Source organism: Alosa alosa, chromosome 16 (genome assembly GCF_017589495.1).
Source record: "Alosa alosa isolate M-15738 ecotype Scorff River chromosome 16, AALO_Geno_1.1, whole genome shotgun sequence".
In the NCBI taxonomy this organism is placed as follows: domain Eukaryota; kingdom Metazoa; phylum Chordata; class Actinopteri; order Clupeiformes; family Clupeidae; genus Alosa; species Alosa alosa.
In genome coordinates, this window is record NC_063204.1 from 32,272,985 (window position 1) to 32,293,711 (window position 20,727).

General features: G+C 40.7%; 1 protein-coding gene across 1 annotated transcript in view; it reads right to left on the bottom strand.

Annotated features, from left to right (window-relative positions):
- prlh2 (prolactin releasing hormone 2) overlaps positions 1-11,140 on the bottom strand; it is a 29,129-nt gene extending 17,989 nt beyond the window's left edge. The window contains exons 1-2 of the mRNA XM_048265727.1: positions 11,020-11,140; positions 10,715-10,907 (exon numbers count right to left, since the gene is read on the bottom strand). Coding sequence (XP_048121684.1) covers positions 10,715-10,880 — 166 coding nt within the window. The 5' untranslated portion in view covers positions 10,881-10,907; positions 11,020-11,140. The remainder of the gene's footprint in view (positions 1-10,714; positions 10,908-11,019) is intronic.
- Positions 11,141-20,727: the final 9,587 nt, after the last annotated feature.

A 20,727-nucleotide genomic window follows, 5' to 3' on the forward strand; every position in this document is an offset into this window, starting at 1 on the left:
AGAGATAGACTTCTCTGCTTAGTCTGTCTGCCTCTCCACCCTCTCCATGTTTGAGTACTGACTGCCCACTACTGCTTTACTACTTTTTACTACTGTTTTACTATTGTTTTACTAATGTACACAGCCTAATGTTTTCACTACTGTTTTACTGCTACAATGTTTTCATGCTATATTAGCACACATGATCAATGGCTGCGGTCAGGCTTCTGCTACAATACTGAATGAATGAATGGCTATAACCCTATTACCTCAACCTGTTCATGCACTGAAATAGTTTTTTATTTTACCTTGTCTACATTATACTTTACTCTCCTATTTGTCCATATTATTTATGCTGGTCTCTAGACCTTACTCTTGCACTGTTGGACTAATGTTGGACTACTTTTTGCACCTTCACCATGACACTCACTCTCTTGAGCACCTTGCCATGCACACATAACTAAAGGACTATGGTTGGACTACTTTTGCACCTTCACCATTACACTCACTCCCTTTAGCACCTTACCAGTCCCGGTCCTGTCACTACAAGCATCTTATGCTTGATCACCCTCAAGCACATTGGACTTTCTTAATTTAATTTATATAGTGTATTTAGTATTTAGTTGTGTTAGTTTTCTTATCTTTCTTATCTTCTACTGTCTTTATTGTACAGTGGAGTTATGTTTACCATTTCTGCTGTAAGTGCATGTTGTGTGTGATGTCTGTATGCTACTGAGACCCTTGAATTTCCCCATGGGGATCAATAAAGTATCTATCTATCTAAGTGACAATGTTGTACCATAGATAAATATAGGGCCCTATTGTGCACTCAAGCGCAATTGACTTTGTATACTGGTGCTTTTGTCTTTCCTATTTTGCATTCAGCGCATATTGGAATTTTCCCTCCACAGGCACGTCAGTAAATTAGGGAATGCAATTGCGCCCACGGGGCAGTTCAATGAAAAAAGGAGGCGTTCTCCGGCGCAAACGTTCCCTGTTGATATTTTTCAGTTTCAGAAAACAATTCCGCCACAGACCAGGGGCCCGTTGCACAAAAGTAGAATCAAGACATCCAGGATAAGTGACTGAGCTGAGCTCAATGAATCCAAAACAAGAGCATCCAGGCTTAATTGGTTGCACAAAGACCAAGCCAGGATGAGCAGACACGGATTCATCAAGCCAGGTGAAACCCATCCTGGATAAGTGCGCTTACGGCTCCCTCAAATAGACCCCGCCACCGATCACAGATTCACCATGGCAACTAGAGCGTCTTCATTGCTTCTTCTACGGTAGGCGATAGCCTTTTCACAACAGCAACACCTCTGTTTAGGAGAATATTGCAACTAGTGTGGCGACCACCACGCGCAAAATGGTTACGGCACTCCCGTGACGTCACATTGTCGCACGACAGGTCGGGAATGGTGAGCATGTAAAAGACATAATTAAAAAGAAAGGCAACACCGCCACAGTGATAAAGTAAAGCAATCTTCCCTTCTTACTTGGTGAGGGACCAATATGTGTTAAATCAGTTAATATGCGTGCTTTAAATTTAAGTTAAATATGTCCTGCAGTGGTAGAGATGCATGCTGTGAATTTCAGTTAGATATGTCCTGCAGTGGTAGAGGAATTTTGATTTTTTTCTCTGTGGCCCTAATATTCCGTCATTTTATACTGTATATAGCCTTATAGTCTATGGGAAGCTGTAAATTATCTAATGATTGCAACATCATCTAAAAATCATCATTTATCCAAAATGATGAAATTAACTCATTGAGTGCCAAAAACGTAATATTACGTTTTTCCTTCCCATGCGTGGAGTGCCAAAAACGTAATATTACATTTTTAGCTTTTTTTTTTAATTACGAAACTAGACACTCTGGGAACTCTGTGATGAATGGAAATGAAATATATGACGATCGAAAACTCATAAAAACGCACAATCTGGACATTTTATCTGGACATTTAATCTTCAAACTCTGCTTTTGATGGTTGCCGCTTTGGGTTGAATCAGTGACACATGCACGTCAGGTCAAAACCAGGCCATTTTCGTGGGTTTATCACTAGGTAGCAGTCTCGCCAGGTCTCGCTAGGTCACTTCCCGGAAACTTTACAGGCAACACTTCATAATTCATCAAAGACGCTACATCTCTATTTCTAGAAATAAAACAGGGATTTTGATGAAAACTAGCCACTGTTTAGCTTGGGATATCTTAGGAACAGAGGCATGTAGAAATAAACGGTTTGTACCCACTGAGAGCTTAAAGTCTCACCTTTCAAACAAGCCATAGTATGTGTCCATAGCTATAACATAGAATACGCTGTGGCTCTACAAAAATCGTCAACAATGATCAAGATTGCTGGCACTCTCGGCCAAAGCTTCCGAAAACAGCGCGGCATTCAATGTGGAATTAATGATCACAAACGTTTAAATAATGACAGTGGGTCTAGTTATATGTGATAACAATGTGTAGTGGGCAGTGGAATAACTTCCGTTTGTGGTGACTGCTGACTGAGATAAGGGATGAGATTAAATAGATCCTGGAACTTAGCCTGGTCTGGATCAGGCTAGCTCCACAGAATAAATCCCCATGGTAACTTATACCATAACATATGGTGTTGTGCAACTGGATCACGGATAAATTGAGCCAGGATAACCAAGATATCCCGGCTTAAACCCTTATCGTAGTTTTGTGCAATGGGCCCCAGGAAAATCCTGGTCTAAAGTCAGTGGCGCAAATTCAGATGCTATTTTAAGGGTGCATGCATGGGCACAGGGGCGCCTGCAGGAAAGAATGCTATGCACACCGATCTAGACACCCATGTGCACACACGGAAACATTCAAAGCCTTGATAATATTTGTCCGTTTCCGGTTTTGTTCGTACATTGGTCACCTAAAAAGTAGCCTATATAGTACAACATCTACATGCAATATATTTAAAACAACAACACCTAATTACGACCTATTCATTTGGACAACTTTATACAGCCCTATAAAGGCTAAAGTTACCTTTAGTTTTGTTCTAATTTACCTTGTATGGCTTTAAACATTGTGTGCACTTTAACATCAGCCTAAGCATTATTCCAGCTGCGCACAATTGTACCACAATTTTGCCTACCTTGTTGTTGCCCATCTGAAATAACTCCAAGCTGTGTTTTGTTCCCTCCATCCTTTCCTTGTTTTCAAAAAATGTTTTATATCCATAATGGCCTTGAAGTCTTGAGTTAGTGAATTAGCTTAAATCAGCGTATTATGTCCTGATAATCAGCAACCATAGATAGTAAAAGAAAGCAGCAAGTAGCCTTGGCTACAATTTCTGTAGTTGCTGCGTCCGTGCATTGTTATTCTCTCTCCTGCTCAAACAAAAGTTGTGCATGCACTAAGTTGATGATAACGTGTACAAACACTACTTTACAGAAAATACTGTAAATAGCCTACTGTCATGCAGTTAATGGGTGCAAACTGCTGCTCAACGCACACTTTGCTCCTCTCATCTATATGGACGCAGTTGTTCCCATTTCTGCAAACCATACATAATTACAAGGAAAAATATTACCACACGACGGAAATCGTTGTGGTGTCCATTAAGATGTGAAAAAATAAGGATAAATCTAGCGTACACATTTCCACGAATCATGGATGTGTTGATGACATAAATTAGGAAATATTAGAGGACTTAAGGAGACGTGATGTTGAACTGCATGCCGATGCCATTTAACCCAAATGCCCCAGAAGCAGCAAGGGAGAGGAGACCTTATCTGACAGAAGAGCTGCACCGTCTATAGTGAGGTAATGTTAGATTACATTGCAAAATATCACCATTCATTCATAACCTTGTGATTCAGTGAGAGTGATCCCAAAACATCGGAAAGTATGTCTTTGTGACATTTCTGTATTACATTTTGTCAAGAAGAAAAATCAATAGCAAACTGTTCCCAACTGGACCGTCCTTATAGAGCTGTGAACCGCTCCTGGCTGTACCTGGCAAATCCGCCATCATAATAGCAATCCGCTATGGAACAAGCGCGCCTGTTGTTAAAGGGAATGTGAGATGACTCTCCAATTGGTTTATTGCACGCTATGCCCAAACCACACCCATGAGTAATGTAGCTACTTCAGACCACCCCATTTTAGATTTGCATCGGGCGCAACAGTCATTTATCCCATCAGTAAAATTGCAACTTGCGCTTTGCGTTTCAGATCATTAAGATAGTGCCCATAGAGTTAAAATCATGGGTTTACCTCAGAGACAACAATAAAAAAGAAGAGGTATGCAATGCAATTAGCTAAGTTGATTTATCTATGAATGAACATAGAATTCAACATTTGTACACTAAATGATTGTAAATTGAGCTGTTCCCACACCGACGTTCCTGCTAGTGGTACTAGTTAAAAATGGAAACTTCACTCAAGAAAAACGTGATTCACGCAGCTACATGAAATGTAAGTACAACTGCAGCCGCTTGGGGGCAGCATAAGTCCGCTGTGGCGTTCCGCGGTCGAACCGGACAGAGCATTCGACAGCAAGGGCTGTGATTGGCCGAGTTTTCAGTGTGTTGTTTGTTGGTGTTTTTAGCAGCCCCTGCAACATGCTAGTCCACTGTAGCCTACAGTATAAGCTTTGTACATAATGTCAAACATAGTTTTGGATTCAGTGGCAGGATTTCTTGATTGTACAGTGCCTGTCTCTTAGTAATGTTTTAAAATGAGAGCTTCATCAGCTGGCAGTAGGCTACTTTGTCGGCAGTCAAGAGAAGTTTGCTTGCTAACAGACCATAAGCTGCCCAGAAACCTTGTGAATAGTTCTGATTTTTTTTTCTACACTAACAAGGTTGAAATATAGTCTTTGCCTACAGCATCTCCTTAACAGTAATGTTAACAAAATGGCAGCATTCATATGACAAAGGAAAACGAATTCAGTCACTCAAGGCTGTGCCACAGCAACCAGTCTACAGTCCTACCCAATACTCGATGCAGCTAGCGTTGTCTGACGGTCGAGTGGGTTAATGCACGTATTTCCAGAACAGGTCTGCAACTTTCAGGCAGTCCTGAGTTTGAATCCAGGCAGGAGTAATGATGTGACGTTTTTCTTTAGAAATCTTTTTATTGAATCGAAGTTGTAGCCTACAGACAGTCGATGAGGTGTTCTGAAGTAGGCTTAGGCTGGGTGTAGGCTACTTTGAAACTTCTGCGGGGTAACGGGAACATTTGTTTTTAAAACATAACTTGCATCTTTCCATTCCAACCATTATTAGGCCTAGGCCTATTTTTATCTTTTTTTTGCAAGGTGTTGCTCCTGGCAAGACTTGTTTATAAGACGTTTGGTGATTAATTGATAGCTGTTTTTTTTTTGGGACACGTTAAACTTTCTTGATAATGAGCGCCATTTTGGGACATTAAGCTACGTTAAGCTTTTTCACGGTTAAGATTTTATGTCCTTAAAGGAACCATATGTAAGATTGTGGGCAAAACTGGTACTACAATCACTTTCAAATTACTGTAGACTGGTTTATCCCCTCCCCCTCCCCCCTGACTCGAGATTGCTAACCCGGATGCCGAAACACTACTGACCTTGTGATTTGTAGATAGGTGGAGGGTGGCGCATCAGACCAAAACACAACATGACATGACAAAACACAACATCAACATCAGTTGAGGGCTGCAACTTCACTTTTTAAATGACCATATCCTGGCCGGACTATGGTTGTCAGTGAGTATTTGAAATTAACATGATTTCTTAATGTCTAGTGACATTTCAGGGCCATTTTATGATAAATTGAAATACATTTCTTACATATGGTTCCTTTAATTTATTTATATATTTAGGCTACTTGCGCAAACCCTGGATACTTTTATTGCCTCACAACAATATTGGTGGTATTTGTTGTTATATTAGCTTCAGAAAGCACCGCTTCAGAAAGCTGCATTGCTTGTGAAAGAAGGGGATGGGGGAGGGGGGCTTGCAGCCAAGTGTCGGAAAAATGCATGCGAGCACAAACCGAGAGAACAGTGAAGGAGTGGCCGATCCTGGAGCTCCGTACAGAAAAATGTGAGCACAAATCTGGCACAAACCGACAAAACAGCGAAGGAATTGTCAATCCAATCGCCAATAATTTTTTGCCTTTTTTATTCATGCCCATTACATCTATAGACTACGATAGAGATAGCCTATAAAAATAGAGAAATATAAAGTCAGGAAAGTGCTTCAGAGAATTTTGCCATGTTATCCATTGGAGACATAGGACATAGGCGGCCATTTTAGTGTAGCCTACAGTTTAAATGTGAGCTTAAACCATTGGTTAAAGTTGTTGTTATGTTGCTTATGTTAGCGAACAAGAGTGAAAGGACCAAACATGGCCAAGCAGCATTTTCTATTATTATTTTCTGTTATATTATAGGTGTTCTATAGATCCTTTACTTAAGTAGGCCTATATCCTGTAGCCTAAATTGCCAGACTAAAGGAGAGTCCTGCCCCCTTCTTTCACAGCAGTTTAGCTTTTACCTTTTAACTTGCAGGTCTTCATAGCCTGAATGGTAGGCTAGAGGAAGTGGGGGGAGGGTAAGATGGGATGACCAGAGCCGTCTTCGCTGGAGCTACAGTAGGCTATGGACTAGTCCAGCCTATGTGCAGAGTTCCTGACACAAGAAAAAGTGCGTGGTCCACCATGAAAGCCTTATCCCTCACTCACGCATCCTAAATGAAAAACAGACTATACCATTATGTCATTATAAGACTTAGTTTTCTGTCTTTGACTTAGCCTATTTTATGGAAACGATTGGGAAGAACATTTGTGCTATTCAGATATCTTCGATCGTCTTTCCAGGCGCACACAGCTCGTTACCATATATGGGACTGCCTAAACAGATTTTCTAGAACCATCTCTTTGGCAATAGCCCGAGTCGTCCAGCCTTTCTTCCGCAGACTCTTGATGAGCTCACTGACTTGCGTGTTGATCACAGCTATCTCTAACAATGGCAGTGAAACACCGCTATTTATCTTGATCAGTAGGTGTGGATTGTTACGCCCCTTCGCAGCTCCTCCCCACTCGTGATATAAATATATGTTCAGCTCACAGTAAAAATTATTCTGCTGTAGCTACAGTAGCGTACACCTGATCTACAAAATAGAATCTACAAGCCTGTCTACTGTGATGGAGACCTGGGGCCATATTCACAAAGTATTTTATCTTACCACTAGGAGTACTCCTAAATCGCACTAAAAGATTTTAGCTAGGAGTTTTCTCTTAAAAGTTATTCACAAAGCCTTTCAGACCTACTCTTAGTAAGGAAAAATGACAACTCCTAAACTAAGAGTGAGTCTTCGTTGCTATGGATGACGTCATTACTCATGCACGAGCTTGACTGGAGTGACCACCTTGATCGGCTGATGATTGTAACGCGGGAATGATTCCAAACACCTCCCTTTTACGATGATGAGTGGCAGGTGACAGGTCTGAGAATGCGTGCGCTACACAAGTGCGAAGGACGGAAGATGATGAATAACTGATTAAAAAGGCCCAGCCTAAATGAATAAAGAGTAAGGCAAAACGAATAGCCTAGTAGCCTAATGAAACATAGGCCTACAGATTGATGCAGTATCTTTGCAACATTATTAAATTAATCTGTCACCATATGCCTACATTTGCAAAGGGGAGAACATTTTAATTTGATTCACAATGAAACGTTACATTTAATTTACATGTTGACAATGAGTAGTTTTGGTTGTTATTGCGTTATTGCATCCCTTTTATGCCTACAATGCAAAATTGTTCCCTCGCGATTGGAAGCTCCTGTTGCCGCATAGCCTAGGCCTACGCATTTCAAAACATCGCGACGTGATATGCCACAAAAAGCTGTTTGTGAATAGGTCTTAGTGAGTTAGGAGTCCTCTCGACTTCTTTTAAGCTGTCCCAGACTTAGGTGCGACTTTTAGGTCTAAAATGCTTCGTGAATTACTTTTAGTGAAAAAAAATTAGGAGTCCTAAAGTTAGGAGTGACACGCCCATTATTGTTAGGAGTTGCTCCTAAATTCGCCACTTAGGAGCTACTTTTAGCCTTAAAATTCTTTGTGAATACGGCCCCAGAAGTTTCTATAGAGGGAAAGAAGCAAGAGGACCCTCTTCCAAAGTGGTAAAGACTCTCTTCCCACACAAGGAGAACTCATCTCCTGGAGCTGCGGGCGGGCAAAAAAACGGTAAGTTTTACATTAAGTAGCCTAAATGTTGTTATTTGGAGAATCAGAAGTTACTTCGCTATTACTGCAGTATATTAAAATATCTGTTCATATATTATCTACAGGCTCTAATATTTTGTAATGTTTCTGTGTTACAGATGACTGCAGTTAAACGTCCGCCATCATCTTTACCGAAAGCAAAACGTCAAAACCGTCTCGTCACAAAAAAGGCGGTAAGTGTTATTGTGTAGTCTAGGCCTACAACGGAATAATAGGTTGTTGTACAGTAACCTACTGTACCTCTACATAAGGTCAGCACCCTTGCTTAACTAACCCATGACTTGTGACTTATCTCTAATACAGGCAGCTGTTACAAAGCTGACTCTGTGCGATGATGAGGCTAGGGTGCCACATCTGGAAAGCCGTCTGGCCGACAGAACAGCGCAGCTTGCAGCAGGGAAAGCTTGAGTAGCCGAGAGAGACGCCGAGATTGATCGGTTGAAAGCAGAGGTCAACAACCTCAAATGGGAGCTTCAACAACTCAGAGAGACCAGACATGACCTTGCGTGATGTTGGTCCCGAAGACCACGCTAAGATTCACCAACAGAGCTACGGCCAAGTGGGCAGATATGGATGCCTGCTCTTCAGGTCCATCATCTCAGAGGAACACTATAAAGCCTGGAGCAAAACCACCAACTGGGATGGATCGAAGGGCAAGCAAGCACTGCCACAGAATGTGAAAAGCTTTGTGGTCTCAACACTGCAACTGTAAATTGCAGTTAAGTTTGGACAGTTTCCTGCATGAATCACGCACGATGCACGCACAATGAAAAATTTACAGAGGGATTTATGAATATCTACTTTAGTTATCCTGTAAATAAGAATATGATGTCAATAGCCCTAAAAAAATCGATTTTTGCCATGTTTTTAGGCATAAAATGTCATGTAAGTCAGGCTAGGAATAATATATCAACAAACCCTTCTGTAAAAATCTTCGAAATATAGTTAGGCATAAGTCTAGAAAGTTTGGTGTATGTAAGTGCTTCTGAAGTGGAGTTTCCTTGCTCAGAGTGGGAGAGGAAACTCGTTTTGAGAAAACAGCCTTGAAAGACAGCCAATGAGATTCCGTTCTCAGCCTAGACTCGTCTTTGAACTTTCGCGATTGGTTGCTGATACAAAGGAAGTGTCCATATATGGATCACATAGCGTGATACAGGAAAAACAGAGCTTTCCAACGGTACTACACACGATATGTTGTTCAAATAATAAAATGATCCAGATATACATATATCACCAACAAATTATGATGTGCCTCCATGTTAATTGCTGAGAACACATTCTGTATCGTCATTTGCGTTTTTCCCATCTAAATGGCAGCACGGCCAGAAGACAAAATTAGAAAAAACAAAAGTCACTGCTGTAAAAGGCAACTTATAGAGGTTGCTAGTTCAGCCTAACAGGTTTGAGATAGTATCTAACAATTTTTAAAATGGAAGATATAAATATGTTATTTAGGCCACCACCAGAGAGGGCAAGGGAGTGGCATTTCTTAGATGGGTGATGAGGGTTCAAAGTGACAATGAAGTTACTTGTTTTGAACAGGTAATTCAACCTTCCAGTCTAAATTCAAAGTTTTGACGTAAAGTCGTCAGGGCAGTGAATCCACCTCCCTCATCTGAATCAAATTTGTATGCACATTATACAAAATTGAATGCACATTTCAAATGTTTCGAGTCAGGGTTTCTTATTCAAATGGTCAATACTTTCCATATTTATGTACTGTACTTGAAAAAATAGACTAAATACAATTTATACACATCTAAATTAATCTCGACACTTGACAGAATATGCTGTCATGGGTGACATGTCCTGTAATGGAAATTGCTTGCTGTCTGAGAACTAAGGTTGTGATATAACCAGTATTTGGAAAGGGAGAGGTGAGGGGTATTCATTTGGTGGCTATATGCAATCTCAACATTCAATGCTACTAATTTTCACACACTATAGCTTGTGATAACTTGATCAATTGAAATTTTCACTAACAAGGCCAATTAGGTATATGAAAATGTTTAACACTAAATAATAGTTATGTTTCATATTTTCAGATTCCGATTTAAACCAATGCTCAAAATATAACCTAAAGACCTGACAGAAGTTCAGTTGAATGGTTGTTTTCTGGTTCTAGTTTGAACTATGTTAAAATATGTGTCCCCTTGGTTTGTTTTTATTTTAGTAAATTAGGCATTTCAAATCTGTGAGGCTGGTTGGCACAAGGGCACAATAAGACTTTAATCATCACGAATTTCAAAAATAAGAATTGTTTAAGAGGAGGCTATACAATTACTCTGCATCTTTCCGTTGATGCTACACCGTTTTATCATAGGCTGGCGCGGAAGAGAAACACAACAGTATGTGCCAACCTCGTGGGTTGTGTAGCCGACTTATGAAACACATTTTGAAAGCAAATATTTAGATAGCTAACCCAAATGTACAGTAGCCTATCCATAAAATAAACTAACAACATACAATAAATTAGCTTATTCATGTTCACCCTTTAACTTACTTCTGTTGTCCACATTATGGACGATGTGGAGGTCATGCTCTACTGTTGTGCTGTGCGCGTATGTAACGGTCACTGACAGAAAGAGCAAGACGGCGAAAGCAATCATGCCCCGGCGGTACCGAATGGAACCCCGTCTAGGGGGGATCTCTAGAGCAGCAGATAACATGGCAGTCTTCAAGTGATAGTCAGGTAACTGCATATAAATGCAAACGAGATATCATATAAGTAAAATATATTGGTCAACGAAATAGTATTGCGAAATAAAAGCAAACTAGACTAGACAGTAGCATTCTTTGTAAACTTACCTGAAGATTTTGGAAGCTGAGGTCTTCCAGCGGCGAGATCGCTATGGTGGCCACTTGGTCTTGTCTACAAATGTTATATGTAGCCTACACAATCACAAATATATAGAGGGCTAACTTTCCGAGTCATCACACATAAGCCTAAACTGAGACAACGTCAGACAGTAGACATACTACTTAATGACCCACCCCCGTTTCATCGTTCGGCTACTCCACCCCCACTCCCTCCGATAGCCTACACTTTCAGTAACGAAGCCTGAAAAGATGCCCTGTGCCGTGTCACGTCTGAATGCTCTTTATCTCTGAGTCTATGACAAGAAGGCAGCTGAAATGCTTCGCAAGACTTACACTCTTCAACTGCAATCTAGGGACCACAGCACTTGTGTTGGTAATCACTAGATAGCCGCTATATTTGTTAACGGCAACAGTCGTTCATTCATTCATTCATTCATTTAACCTTTATTTAATTCTAAAAATTAATTGAGTGTAGATCTATTTTTATTTATGCCGAGAGTACAACAAAAATAAAATATTGATATAATTTTTTAAAAGATACAAAACAAACTAAAACAATAAACACAAAAAGGCAATATTTTAGTGGGAAAACTATTACAGTTACAAATTGATGTAGGCCTATAAGATGTGATAACAGTTTGTTTAAGATTATTCCAGGATGTTGGCGCATTAAAGCAAAATGTTGACTATCCGAATGTGGGACCTTGAGCATCAAACAGTCATTTGATCAGATCTGAAAGGGACCAGAATTCCAATAAAGCATGACTGAAATATAATATGGTAACTTTCCAACAGTTGCAGCTAAATAACCATTTCACCTGGATGACCTGCATACTGTATCATAAAGGGCAGAAATGTGTGTACCAGAGATTATTAATAAATCTGAGACAGAATAATAGCCTACACCATGTACAGGGCTTTGATTGAGGAAGGAGCAACACTTTATAAATCACATCTCCATAGTCAAACACTGCATGCGATGATTGCAGTATAGGCTTACGAAATTAGTAAGAAAATGTGTGTATGTGTGTGTGTGTGTGTGTGTGTGTGTGTGTGTGTGTGTGTGTGTGAGTGAGTGAGTGAGTGAGTGAGTGAGTGAGTGAGTGTGTAAGGTTAAACCTGTTTGTGGTCTGATAAACAGGTTTCACCAGCCAAACACAAGTCTAAATCAAGTCTAAAACATGACCCAGGTTTTGGGTAATGAAGCTGAGGCTGTAAATCTCAGCCTACACATAGTGTACTATAAGTCACCCCTCAGACGTAAGGTGGGAGCATTTAAGCCAATCAGCAGACATGCCTATTTGGCTGTCTTGGCTCATGTAATCTTGATCTTTCTTGTGCTCAAATGGCATTTCAGAACAGAAAGGACTAAAAAATTAAGATAGTGAGCGTCTAGCCAAGTCCTACTGTGTTTCACACCACATTAACAGACAATACTACAGTCCGTGAAAGCAATTCTCATCCTTGTATTTTTCATTACTGTGTTGTTGATTTCAGACTGTAAATGGTAATGTATTTAGTGTTTCTAGTTGTGCTGGAGACTGACTTTCTGCATTGATGTGATACTTATGTGTGTGCGCGCGTATGTCTTTTGCTGTTATGTTTATCTATGCCATTTCTTTGCTATTGGTCTATTTTCATCCCTGAATGGAACAGACTGGGTTGGGATGGGTCTTAAGATGTGTATATCTTCCTGTATTATAGTATTTACATGGGAAATGTTGTATTACATTAGAATTGTTGCAGAATTGATTGTGCTCTGGAACGATTTACTGTTCTTTCATCTATTCTGTACAAAATGTAAATAATTTAGGCAAACCATGGAAAATCGTTCATGTCAGACACACATGCCTTTACCAGCAAGTAGAAACCAGCATGGTAATGAGGTGATACATATTTATGGTCTATGTAATCTAAATGCTGGAAAATCTAATTCCAGAGCCAGACCATTCTGTAGCCTTTTCACAAGCCGCTCCAGACCTTGAGGCGTGACACTCACTCATTAGACATGTCTGTATTCACACTGTGGCCCCATTCACATCCAATCTTGGCCATTTCACACCTTTAAGCAGTGTACACATCTGCCATTAAATTGCGATGTCACAAGCGGCTCTCGTATCAGGGCCCAGTTTCCCAAAAGCATCGTAAGCCTAAGAAGGTAGTAAATTCTCTCTTACGAACGTCTAAAGATTTGCGGACTGTTCCCAGAAACCATTGTTGCTTAAGAACGTCGTGAAAACACTTGTAGATCTACAGTTGACTAAGAATATAATTATCCAATTTACATTCCCATTCTTTAATGTATTTACTTGTGATGAATCAGAATTTAGTGTGCAAAATAGCATACATTTAATGTTCATATCAATGTGATTAAAATCGGACAAAAATGCAATTAAGTAATGAATCAAGACATTGGCAGAATAGTTACGATTATCTTTGTGTAACTATAGGCACGTGCATGTGCGTTCACACTACGAGCATGTTTGGGAAACAGTCGGAAAAACCAATCAAACGATCTTAAAGGAGAATTCCAGCCATTTTTAACACGGAACTCAGTTGATCATGTTGTCGAATGTGTTCACAGTTAGTTGCACTGCCTATTCAACAGTATAGCTTATGTAGGCTAAGCAAGGGTATCAAGAGGCTATCATTGATGTGCATAAATTAGTCTAATTGAAATTAGTCTAATTTAACTACAGTGGGCATCGCTTTCAAATGGCCACTTCATTCGCGCATTACGAGGCATGAAGCTGCGTGAATCTTTAGTACCACTTTCAGCCACTGTGTGTCGCTCTGCCACTGTACATCGCTCTGCCTGCCGCCCTTCTGAAAAAGCTCGATTTACCTCGATAAGGCTACTTGGGTATGGCTTAAGGCTTGACTAAGGGGGGTTGTTAGTTTACGCAAACCAAGCCAAGAAGGCGGATTCTGATTTTGATAATATGATCTGCACAAAAGATAAACTTAGGTAAACAAGTCAAGTCAAGTCGGCTTTTATTGTCAATTTCTTTACATGCACTGGTCATACAAAGAATTGAAATTTTGTTTCTTACTTTCCCATGCAGACATAGACATACTTTAAATACAGACATAGACATACTATAGACATAGCCATAGACAATAAACATTAAATTAAAGTGCAAGACTGAAATATAGAACATGTATGTATCAAAATAGAAATATAGGACATATATATAAAAAAAAAATAGAGGTAGTTGTGTTGTATATTTATATAGTCTTAACAGTTACATGAAGTTTAAACTTGTGCTTGTGTGACCTGTATATTTACATTGATATGCAGTATGCAGTAATTATGACCGCCCGCTGTGGCGGGCGGTCATATAGGTTTAGTCAGATTTTTTTTTTTTTTTTTTTTTTTCGCATGCCCAAATTTCCGTCAATGATTCCGGGACACTGAAAGACCGGGGTACAATTTAAACTTGGTGGACATGTAACCCCACATGGATAACATGGAACCATCGTTTTTCGTTTTTGATCTGTAGCCCCTCCGCTGAATTGGACCCCCCGAAAGGAGGGGTAGGGCAGACACAGTTTTCTGTGAATATCTCGAAAACCGTAGGGTTTAGGAGGACCATTTTTTTTTTGTATGTTGATCTCAAGGGGCCATGTCAACCCATTCCATAACCACTCATTTTCATGTATAGCGCCACCTAGTTAAAACAAAAAAAGTTAAAATGAGGTGGTGTAATTGAAGGTATCTGTGACCTAACATAGTCAAAACTGCACAAAATTGGAAGTGTAGGATCATTATGACACCCTATGTATGCACGCCAAGTTTTGTGGAATTCCGTTCATGGGGGCCACACAATAAATTAATTTATGTTACTATACACCAACTGGCCTGTAGGTGGCCGGAGACAGTTTTCTGTGAATATCTCGAGAACCGTAGGGCCTAGGAGGTCCACCTTTTTTTTGTATGTTGGTCTTAAGGGGGCATGTCAACCCATCCCATTACCACTTATTTCATGTATAGCGCCACCTAGTTAAAAAATTAAAAGCAAAAAAATGAGGTGTTTTCATCTCAATATCTCTGGCTGACAAGGTCAAAACTGCACGAAATTAAAAGAGTAGGATCATTATGACACCCTCTGAATGCATGCCAAGTTTTGTGTACTTTCGTTCATGGGGGCCTTACAATAAAATAATTTATGTGTACATTTAGTGACGCATACACCAACAAAGGATTCGGGACACTGAAAGACCGGGGTACACAAAACTTGGTGAGCATGTACCCCACATGGATAGCATGGAACCGTCATTTTTCGTTTTCATCTGCAGCCCCCCCGCTGGACTGGACCCCCGAAAGGAGGGTAGGGCAGACACAGTTCTCTGTGAATCTTTTATGGTATGTTGGTCTCAAGGGCCCACATCAACCTGGCTCATAATCACTCATTTGTGATTTGCCCCGGCAAAAAAAATGAAAATCAGTAGGATTAAAAGAAAGCCAAAATAAATATTCATCATCATCATCATGGCTGCATTTTCAGTATTGGCGAGAAGTAGTCGTTTGTCCACTAGATGGCGCATCGTTGCAGTGAGACGTAATTTTGTTGGAAGTTAAAAGTGGGTTGGAAAAAACAATGGACGCTTCATACAAGGACTGTAATTTACCGCAGCGAACATCTAATAAGGATAGGACGATGTTCACATGAAGTGTAATTCCCATTTCTTCTTGAAGCGAGAAATAAATCTAAGGATGTTTTCGGACATGCTTGGTTTTTACTGCAGGAATGCGTTAATCTTGTAATATCAATAAGGACCTAGGTAATGTTACCATTAGCGTTGGTTGAGTGATGGAGGCATTTGATTGATTGCATTTGTAGAAAACTATAAATGCGGTTATACCAAGCAAATTGATAGCAGCACTGTTTGTATCTTTTTCGACTGTCATTTATTGCGTGCTACAAAATCATTCTGTGCAATGGAAGATTTACCAACGTTACACCGGTCTGATACAGTTTTGCCTATACATGCGTGAGACTGAGACGCCTGTTTATTTTGTTTTAAGTGCGTGCAGGGTGTGAGAGGGGAATCGATGTGCTTTGATTACAGCTTGGTAGTTGTAGTCTGTGAAATTAAAAAAGCACGCGGGTGTGTGTGAAGTATCCAAACAATGACACCTTCATTTCATTATGGCTGCTTTAGCAAAACACCTTAAGCTACTGTGTAGTGGGTCCCATTTAGAAGTGGCTACTTCATTCGCGCTTTCCTTGACTCATGGAGCTGCGTGAATGTTATTACAACTTTTTCGCCGCGATATGACAGTTTAAGTCCGCTTGATACTGTAAGGCGTAAGCCATTGGTTTCCAAAGGAGATTTTATTTGTGTTAATAGCATAGCCTATTGACAATTTATGTTGTCAATAGGCCTACCTTATAATCCTACCTGTAGCTTAGGGAAGCTAACAACTTTCTATTAGGATCTAGTTTGTTAGTTACCGTTTTGTCATAACTCCCTGATGCATTTTTGCATTTAGAATAGCCAGAGCGTGTATATCTCAATCGAAAATTAAACAATATCGGTGCCTATGGACTAGGCTGGGTGAACCCAGCCTGATCTGCCCGCTATTTATTTTTTGATTTCTTAAAAGATTGAGCTTGGTCTGATGAAAGCCAGACTAGCCATGGACCTCAGTTAAACAATGCAAGGGAACATGAATCAGCCTATATTTGCACTAACAATAACGGACAAAAGCTTTTCAACTTTGGCCCGTTAAAAATGTATATGAAAAGTCTAGCGACGCATTTCATCAAGGCCCATTTGGACATGTCAGTTATTTGCACCACTGGTTAGATGTAAAACAGCATTTCGTTTCAGACTAGGCTACTGTTACTTAATTTGTGCATTAACAATAACGTTTCAGACTACTGTTACTTAATTTGTGCATTGACAATAAAGTATTACATGAACTAAAGAGGACTAAAATCTTATGTAGAAGAAGAAACATTCACAAAAATCCATCCATCCAAAAATGACCTTTTTGTTTTGATAGCTGTTGAAAAACGGCATGGAACTGACAGAGATGTTTTTGTTTATAAATACATAAAAAATAAATAAATAAATAACATTATGCTGATACCTTTTGCTTTTCCCAAATACAATGTAGCCTACAGGTGTAAGTGACCTTTCATCAATCCAGTTGCAATGGATGAACTGTGATGAACTGCCCTACTTGTGATTGTTTAGAGATTTTAAAGGTTTTATAACAATTCTACATCTTCTTTGGCTATTCTACAATCTATTCACCTTTTCAGCACCAGTAGGGTACTTTCTGTGCAGCCGCACACACACACTCAGGCATGCCAAACAAGCATACACAAAAGTTTCAAGAGTGGGGGATGGAGTAAAATATGGAGACAAATTGAAGTGTGATTTATTTTCGCGGAACGGATGTACAGGACTGAGCTGGGCGGGTCATATTTTTTACCGCTATGCGGTACATCTAGTTTCAAGTATATCAGGCTTGATGTGAAGCAGCAACGCGTTAGGCTGCGCAGTCACAGTGCAGTTCCACAGGGCGTTGGGGGGGGGGGTTAGGGTAGGGAGGCGTGGCACTTGCCTTCTTCAATTTGCGCAAGAAGTAGAGGCGCTGCTGGGCTTTCTTCGCCAGTGATGCTGTGTTGGTGGTTCAGGAGAGGTCGTCGGTGATGTGCACCCCCAGAAATTTTGTGCTGCTCACTCTCTCCACAGCATCTCCGTCGATGGACAGTGGTGGCAGTTGTTTGTGGCCTCTCTGAAAGTTGACAACAATCTCCTAGGTCTTGCTGACATTTAGCAGGAAGTTGTTGTCTTTGCACCATTTAGCCAGCAGGTCTACTTCCTCTCTGTAGTGAGCCTCATCGCCCTTAGTGATGAGGCCCACCAGTGTTGTGTCGTCCGCAAACTTCACCAGATGGTTGGAGCTGTGAGTGGTTGTACAGTCATGTGTTAGCAGTGTGACCCTTGAGGGGCCCCGTGCTCAGGGTCAGAGTGCTTGAGGTGTTGTCCCCGACCGCGTACTGCTTGTGGTCTCTGCAACAGGAAGTCCAGCAGCCAGTTGCAGAGGGAGGTACTGAATCCTAGCTTGTCCAGTTTGCTGATGAGTTGTTGTGGTATTATGGTATTGAATGCTGAACTGAAGTCTATGAACAGCATTCTCACATATGAGTCTTTATTGTCTAAGTGGGTGAGGGCTGGATGGAGGGCAGAGCAGATCGCATCCTCCGTGGATCGTTTGGCTCGGTATGCAAACTGGAAGGGGTCCAGGGTGGGGGGTAGGGTGGCTTTGATGTGTGACATGACTAGCCGTTCAAAGCACTTCATGATTATGGGCGTGAGTGCTACAGGACGGTAGTCATTGAAGCATGATGGTGATGATTTCTTTGGCACGGGTATGATGGTGGCAGTTTTGAAACAACAATGTCAATATTGTTGTCAAAATCTTAACCCAGATTCGAACTCTTGGACAGGGGACTGGTAACTGCTGTTCAACGGCGGCTGTCATCTGCCGGCCTTAACGCAATGCGCCACAGAAGTATGTGCAGGTGCCCGTTCACGTGCTACTAAACGTCATTAACCACCTTAGTCCAGACTACTGAAGTTTGGAAACTATCATGGTCAAAACTTACAGTACTATGTAAGTACGACAGTTTTGGGAAACAGTTAGTTGGTTAGTTGAACGATGCATCCTGTTAGTAAAAGCTAACCTCCGAAGTTTATGCGGGGAACGCACCCCAGATCAGCTTGTAGGCCATTAGCAATCTGTTTATTTTATTTTATGAAGCCTACACAGTAGATCACATGCCACATTCTCACTTTCAATAGACAGATGCAATAGCCATTGGTCAAGTATTGAGTATAAAGCAATTAAGATAGTACCCTTATACAAAAAGTACTTAAAGACGATCATAAAAATTTGTTAAAACGAACAACTTGACAAAACACTGGATTAAATATCGTAGGCACAGGAGAAAACTTGTACATCCATTGGCCCGTGGGGAGATCACATGCCAGTTGCCTCTCCCTTCAGTGCTATGACTCGTTCGGGTGTGAGTATGTTTCGCCAAAAAAACGTCAATGCGTTTTTGTTCATGGGTTTGGCCTCACAGCAGAGGCTTAGACAACTATGACCCAGATTTTGGTTTCGTAATTTGCCCTACTTATTGACTGCAATGTAGTCAATTGACTGCTTGACAGGTTATTTTTATTTTTCTGTACAATAAACAAATACATCTGCTTTATGCCGCAGAATTACGCACTTGGCCAGCCTATAGAACGGGCACATTTTGGAGAGAATAGAGAATGTAATGCGACGCAAGAATCTGTAGGCTATTTGTGGCTGGTTACCAGCAAACAATGTTTAATGCATTAACTCAAGACGTCAAACCTTTTCTAAACAATACAAACAGAAAGGATGCAGCAGGCAGCAAATATAGAAGAGTCATTTCCAGTGGAAGAACAAAATGCTGAATGAAGCCCAAAGATATGAAGGCATATCTGGCAAGTTGTTATTTTTTGAAGACGTAAATGGTTGGGCTATAGGCCTAGTTTGCAAGGACATAAAGCGTGTGCATGCCACACTATCCACAGCTGTGGTAGCGGGGGGTAGGAGGATTACGGGTAGCGCAGGATTTATATATTATTGGGCAAGCCTGCCTCGAATGCAAAAAGGCCTGTGGTTTGCGCAGCCTACAGTAAGTAGGTCAGTGAGTTAGGAGTCCTCTAGACTTCTTTTAAGCTGTCTCAGAGGTGGAAAGTTGTGTTCGTTGGGGGCAGGGCCGGATTAACGATTCATAGACCCTTGGGAACAAATGTCGGATGGCCCCCCCTGCCCAGTGGCGCAAAAAGTGGGTATGCGCTATATGCGGCGCATAGGGGCGCAGCTCTATGGGGGCGCCAAAGCGATGGTAAAAAAATAAAATAATATAATATATTTCATATTTTCTATATGTAGCTACTGCTGTCCGTTTCTAAATCATTTCAACATTTTCTCAATGTTCTATAACATTTTAGAGGACTAACAGGCTAGAGTAGGCGCCCTATCTCATAAGATTCCATCATAGAATTTTGACATAGAAGAGGGAGTGGGGGCGCTGTGACTGCAGGCGAGCAGATAGGCCTACGAGTAGTGAGTTGCCGTCTATGAAAAAGATGGATACAGTAAGAAAAAAGCTGTTGACGACTAAAAATAGAAAAAGAAAGAGGGAAAAGGAGATGGCATGTCAAGGGATGCAACAGCAGTTAAATAAGTGGACGGTGAAAGGCAACAGGTAGGATTTAAATTGATGACGTCTGTACTTGCGTTTGTTAAGCATAATGCTGATTGAAACATAGCCTATTCCATTCAGATAGCTGGGTGGCTACCATGCTCATACTGCACTTTTAATGGCCAACTGCAAACAGAAATGTCATGCTAGCAGCAACTCATTACATGTTTCCATATCCTAACAATGAAGGCTCCTTGTAATAACTTAGTGTGTTGTCTATGTGGTGCAAACAAACAAGGCTAGAGTGCCTATCAGCCTTATCCATTGTGAGCAATAGCTGGCAAAAGGACGTTATGAGAACCGTTTAGACTCTTAAAGTGGCAATGTGCCATTTATCAATACTTATGAAGTAGGCCTATAACATCAAGTTAAACATCAAATTGGCAGCATTTCTTTAAAAACATATTCAAGACACTAATGCACAGTAATA